The following is a 6000-nucleotide window of genomic DNA, read 5'->3' on the forward strand; positions in this document are numbered from 1 at the left end:
TGTCAAAAAAAAAAAAGAATAAATGAACATTTCACGTGGCATTTACCTTTCTGAAGACTCTTCTTGGTGTATGGAAGACGGCGAGGAGGGGAGGGAGAGGTGCAGATACTGTATACGCAGCAATCACTTACACATAGTTGTAGTATTAGCACCCTCAATCAATATAAAAAGCACAAAAACAGTGGAAAGCAATGGAATTGTTTGGCTAGACATGCAGGGTGGTGCTCACACGAGAAACAACACCACACTGAGCAGGAAAATGCATGGGTCACCCTTTGTTTTTGCAAAATTAGCAGCGAGGTTATATGGGCACACCGATGTAATCCGAGGCAATAGACGAAAACCGAGACAAAATTTTCGCAGAAATAAATCCACAAAAGCCTGACCTGTGGTGGCACAGTGGATAAAGCGTAGACCTGGAAATGCTGAGGTCGTCGGTTCGAAACCCTGGGCTTGCCTGGTCAAGGCACATATAGGAGTTGATGCTTCCAGCTCCTCCCCACCTTCTCTGTCTCTCTCTCCTCTCTCTCTCCCTCTCTGTCTCTCTCTCTTCCTTTCTCTCTCCTCTCTAAAATGAATAAATAAAATAAAATTAAAAATTAAAAAAAAAAAAACTATAAAAAAAAATCCACAAAAACTGAAACCGACGATAACCGAAGTCAACGAAAACCTAGGCATTACTGTATATACGATTTTCTTTCTTTTTTTTTATTTTTTTATTTTTCTGAAGTTGGAAATGCGGAGGCAGTCAGACAGACTCCAGCATGCGCCCGACCGGGATCCACCTGGCGTGCCCACCAGGGGGCGATGCTCTGCCCATCTGGGGTGTTGCTCTGTTGCAACCAGAGCCATTCCAGCGCCTGAGGCAGAGGTTACAGAGCCATCCTCAGCTCCTGGGCCAACTTTGCTCCAATGGAGCCTTGGCTGCAGAAGGGGAAGAGAGAGAGAGGAAGGAGAGGGGGAGGGGTGGAGAAGCAGATGGGCGCCTCTCCTGTGTGCCCTGGCCGGGAATCGAACCTGGGACTTCCACACACTGGGCCGACGCTCTACCACTGAGCCAACCAGCCAGGGTCTATATACGATTTCTTGCCTACCTTATGTGCCAGGGACACACATGCACTGGTGTGTCGCATCTGCCTCCTATCTGGTTACACTATGACCACCGAACACGAGACAAATGCCAGGAAAAGGAGGCGTCTGGAAAACGCTTACTTAGTGGTTCCCGTGTTTCTGAAATGCAGGACTCGGTGCTCAGGTGGTGAGGCGAGCAGGTGACATCACCACATTGTCTGCTCAACAAGGCATTTCCAGGTTACCACACCGGGCACAGCTAGAGACAATTCACTGTGCTACTTACTGCCTCAGCCGCTGGTGTGACAGCCTCCGCGCCCCAGGCAACACTGCACAAAACTCCTGTCCCCTCCCAGTTCTGTCCTGGGCTCCTTCTCTCAAAAAACCACCTCATCAAACGTGTATTGGACAAACACTTCAGTATGTGTACATGAAATTACGTTAAACACATTCACAAAAACAAAACAAAACAAAAAGCCCCAGATACAATTGAAAAGGCTTACAAATACACTAAAGTCCCAGCAGAACTTAATTTGAAACAATCCCTTTAAGCTTTTTTTTTTTCTTTTATTTCTGAAGCTGGAAACGGGGAGAGACAGTCAGACAGACGCCCGCATGCGCCGGACCGGGACCCACCCGGCAGGCTCACCAGGGGTGATGCTCTGCCTACCAGGGGGCAATGCTCCGCCCCTCCGGGGCTTTGCTCTGCAGCGACCAGAGCCACTCCAGCGCCTGGGGCAGAGGCCAAGGAGCCATCCCCAGCGCCGGGGCCATCCTTGCTCCAATGGAGCCCCGGCTGCGGGAGGGGAAGAGAGAGACAGAGAGGAAGAAGGGGCGGGGTGGAGAAGCAAATGGGCGCCTCTCCCACGTGCCCTGGCCGGGAATCAAACCCGGGTCCCCCGCACGCCAGGCCGACCGGCCAGGGCCCCTTTAAGCTTTTGATCATAAAGTCTGACCTGAACAAACTCAGTACTTGAGAAGATCGAAATGAGAAAAAAACTTGATGATTCTCTAATCCAAGAAGAGGGAACGTATCCCACGCATGTTAAATCATTGCTGCTAAAAAGGAAATCTGAATGTTTGGCTTATCAATCTTTCAGGAGAGCAGACTGAGGCCAAGAAACGCATTAGGGCTAGTAATGATTCATTCACTAATTTAGCACTGCGGCCCATCATGAGGGTACGGACGTCTGCTTCTTCAGGCCCCCTGAAAGCGCCATCCGGGCCGCTGCGATGAATAATAGGGCACCCAGACAGCTCACAGACCCCCAAGCGGCCTTCCTATGCCCCAGGCGCTGTGCCTTTACCTGACATTCCAGCTGACAGCTTCTCCCCTCCCCTACCACGAAACTCTCAGTCGGCGCCACCAGAAAAGGCACCGGAAACACCGGTCCACAGGTAATACACTTAGGTTAACGAGGGCGGTGTGACTCCAACCTTTACAATTCTCATCTGCCAAGCGGAAAGTTCCAAAGGAACCTATGTCCAGTTTTCTATTCCCTAAAGCAAATTTCATTTAAAACAAACAAAAAAACAGGTGTTCTGATAAAGCTGGACCATAGATGTCTTTTTCCTGTAAAATCAACCCTATCTGTCATTCAGTTGCGTCAGGAAATTGGAAATACATACGTGACACAACCCACGGAAAATACACATTTAGCAAGAAACGGCTGAAGCAGGTCAGAGAGTACCGCGCAGGGCAGGGCTGCTGCCCCCTTTCCAACAACTTGGGAGCACGAATTCCGCATCAGGCAGCCCCTTCCGCTGCCCCGGAGACAGGAGAGTGAGGAGCTGTTTGTTTCCACGTGACTTCCCAAGTGCACCAGGATCTGTTCTTCCCAAGAAGCCTAATCCTCACGAACTTGATCTATATCTGACTTACAAATACCAGAACACCAGTTCACAAATGGTTACGCAAAATAACTCATCTAAAAATACCAACTCCATCAAGATGACACCATAGGGAAAAAAAAAAAGAGCCAGCCTTCGGTGGAAAGTAATCCGGAGAGCTGCAGGAGAGAAGCCACCCTACCTGGGGAAGGGCGGTGTTCAGCTGCCGCTGCAAGGAGTCCCTCTCGTGACCGACCTCGTGTAACTTCCCCTGGGTTAACGCCAGCGTTTCCTGAGTCTCTCTCAGCGTGTCGAGGAGACGGTCCCTCTCCTCCAGCATGGACACCATCAGCTGCTCAAAGTGGGAATCCGCGTCCGGCTGCGAAGGGGAGCTGGACCCATGGCTCCCACTTCCTCCGGGGGGGCCTTCTGCTTCGCTGATGGTTGGCATCACCTCGCACATCATCTTCAGAGAAAAGACCCAGACTGCAGTCAGTCAGCGGGAAATAAAGGCTCTCATCTCACAAATCTGCATCTTTACAGCGATCTGTGGTCAATCGACGAGAGAGGCTTGGCAGCCTCATTCTCAGACCTGACTGCCACGGCTCCGAACATAATACACTGGGAAAACATACAGCATTGCAAATCCCAAAAACCACAAGAAGAAGGCACTGACTGATAGCAATCCAGGGCACAGGGGTAGAGCCCCAAGACTACCTTGCGCATGAAGCACAAACCCGTGCTATTTCGTCTGCAAAGCTGTACTTTCTAGATGTCCAAAACAAGTGTGATTCTGTAACCTATTTTTTTTTCCTGTTTCCCGGTGGGGGTTGGGTTGGGGGGTGGGGTGGGGCGAAAGCCGAAGCACACGCCACACTTCGGGGAAAAAAAGCACAGAAGGCGCATACAAGCCAGTAAAACTGACAAGTACAAAATCCATCAGGCATCTTCCAGGAATGTGTGCCGTCAGCTCCCGGGGAAGGACTGGCGGCTCCCTGAATTCTTGGGCTGCGCGTTTGGGGAGCGCTCAAAGGGCCTGGATTCCTCAAGGGCCGGGAGAGGTGTGTTGTTGTTTTTGGGGTTTTTTTTTTTGCAAAAGGCTGCAATGGTTGGCCCGACACATCTAACTGACGTTCAGTGCACAGACCAAACCGGGAAAGAAAAAAAAAAAAGGAAAAAAATTCCACCATGGAAATAAAGAGAGCAGCAGGTCGACCCAGCGGGGGGACCGCTAGGAAGGAAGAGGGAAAGGTGAGATGACGACGACGAACGGGAGGCTGCGGAGCGTCTCAAATACAACGCCGCGGCCGCGGGGGAGCGGGGCCGGGCTGCCGGCGGCACTCGGGACTCGCGGACCGCCGAGCCGGGAGCTGCGCGCGAGACCGCGCCCCCGATCGCGACCTCGACCCGCTCCCACCGGCGGCAGGTGCGGCAGAGCCCCCGGACCCACAACCGGGAGCCCCAGGCTGGGTCGGGGCTGCTTCTTGCGGCCACAGGTGTCCGCCGTCCGCCCGCGCTAGGCGCGGGGGACACCGGGCAGCGGGAGTCCGGGAAGGGCGGCGCGCGGTGCCAAGAGCTCGTCCGTGCCCGCGGGCGCGTCGTCCCGGGTCCCGCCGGGCTCCCCCCCACGGGCGCCCGCGGGGCTCTCCCGACCGGCCCCCCGCGCTGCGGGCCTCGCCCCCCCACCCTCGCCCTGCGCTCCGCGTCCCGGAGCGCGCCCGCTCCCCCCACCTCACCGCACGCCGAGTCTGCCATGAATGGGCGCAGCTCCGCCCCGCGCCTGCCTCAGTTTCCCGCTCCCTTACCTTGCTCGCTGGCTGGAGCGGGCGAGGAGGCTCCGCGGCGGCTCGTGGGCGGCCGCTCGCTCCGGGCGAGCTCGGGGCCCGACGAAGGCAGCCCGCGCCCGCGTCCGCCCCGCGCCCGCGCCCCCCCCCGGGCCCGCCGCCCCAGTCACTAAGGCCGGCCCGCGGCCGGACACTGGCGGAGCACAGGAGGAGCGGGCCCGGCTGCGCGTCGCCGGCGTCAACGTGCCCGACGTCGGGCGCGTCGGCGTAGCGTCAGCGCCGAGCGCCGCCGGCCCGTCCCGCCTTCGGGAGGGGCGTCGGGGAGTGAGGGGGGGGGGGTGTAGAACCGTGGCGGCCGAGTGCGCAAGCGCCGCCTCCTCAGGTGGGGCGGTCTGCGCCTCCCGGTCGCCGATTGGCTGGACGGTACCGTAGCCCCGCCCCTACGGGGCCCCGCCCAGGTGGGAGTCGCCTCCACTGAGCCGTGGCTGGGTTCTCGGGTGCTGGTGTCCCGACAGCATCCTCCACCTCCGGGGCTGTCCCCAAATCCTCCGACAGCGTGAGGTCGCCAGAGTCGTTCTTGAGCGTCTACTCTGCATCAGGTTCTGAGCCAGACACTTCCCCACGTCCCGTCTCCACACCTGGCAGGAGGGCGCGCACGGGCGGAAGTCACCTGCTGGCAGCAGGTCGGGAGCCCGCGGTGTCGCCTGCGGAGCTGGCTCGGAACCGATTCTTACAGGACTCGGAAGGACGCGGTTTCTACGCCAGACCCATGGACCTCGCTTTACCTGCTGTGTTGCGGGAGGCAGAGATGGGCAGCGTTTGAAGTGGAGGCCCCCGGGCGCTGTGTCGAGAACGCAGGCTTTGGAGCCAGGCGCGTCGGGTTCAGCTCCCAGCAGATACTTCTTGCCGTGTGCGCTTGAGCCTCCCAGGGGAACCCCTCCGATTCAGAACGCCCCCAGGGCTTATATAAGAAGTAGAACATAATGCCAAATGCAGCCAGTGGAGAACCTGGCTGGGGGAGGCGCTCTGCGAATGGTGGTCATTTTTTCAGTCTCGAACATTTTTATCCTTATTCATATTCATATTTTATTCTTACTCAAACCCTTTTAAACCACTAGCCTTGGGCCAAGTCCCGTGCCGGATCCTGCAGGGACAGATATGAATAAATTACACCTTTAATACGTGCAAGCAGATGTCCCCACGCTCCCCCACCTCTAGGTTTGATGCCAGGAGCACGAACTTTTCATGAGCTAGATTGTCAGGGCGTTGCCGCCAGCCGCCACTCACCACTGCCTGGCTTTCGGTTGTGAGGCAG

At 56.4% G+C, this 6000-nt stretch overlaps 2 protein-coding genes across 11 annotated transcripts in view; one reads left to right on the forward strand and one right to left on the reverse strand.

Moving 5' to 3' along the window:
* The window catches only part of PPFIA1 (PTPRF interacting protein alpha 1), an 89580-nt gene extending 84659 nt beyond the window's left edge, over positions 1-4921 (reverse strand). For 4 of the 10 annotated variants that reach the window (XM_066382063.1, XM_066381705.1, XM_066381438.1 and 1 more), the window contains exons 1-2: positions 4707-4920; positions 3104-3367 (exon numbers count right to left, since the gene is read on the reverse strand). In XM_066382063.1, the coding sequence (XP_066238160.1) occupies positions 3104-3367 (264 nt within the window). In that variant the 5' untranslated portion in view covers positions 4707-4920. Of the gene's footprint in view, positions 1-3103; positions 3368-4706 lie in introns of all 10 variants that reach the window. The other 6 variants (XM_066381528.1, XM_066381621.1, XM_066381352.1 and 3 more) reach the window with 3 other exon arrangements.
* Positions 3858-5508, forward strand: LOC136387882 (double homeobox protein 4-like protein 4). Its single transcript, XM_066359997.1, has 5 exons — positions 3858-3962; positions 4187-4808; positions 4852-4957; positions 5068-5241; positions 5331-5508. Exons 1-5 carry the CDS (start codon positions 3858-3860, stop codon positions 5506-5508), a joined length of 1185 nt encoding a protein of 394 aa, XP_066216094.1.
* Positions 5509-6000: the final 492 nt, after the last annotated feature.

The sequence above is a fragment of the Saccopteryx leptura genome, chromosome 1 (assembly GCF_036850995.1).
Source record: "Saccopteryx leptura isolate mSacLep1 chromosome 1, mSacLep1_pri_phased_curated, whole genome shotgun sequence".
Classification (NCBI taxonomy): Eukaryota; Metazoa; Chordata; class Mammalia; order Chiroptera; family Emballonuridae; genus Saccopteryx; species Saccopteryx leptura.

Coding starts and splice junctions, on each gene's coding strand:
- LOC136387882 (XM_066359997.1), top strand. CDS start 3,858: ATGTGTGCCGTCAGCTCCCGGGGAAGGACTGGCGGCTCCCTGAATTCT. Junction 4,958..5,067: donor GTCGGGCGCGTCGGCGTAGC/GTCAGCGCCGAG, acceptor CCGCCTCCTCAG/GTGGGGCGGTCTGCGCCTCC. Junction 5,242..5,330: donor TCCCCAAATCCTCCGACAGC/GTGAGGTCGCCA, acceptor CACACCTGGCAG/GAGGGCGCGCACGGGCGGAA.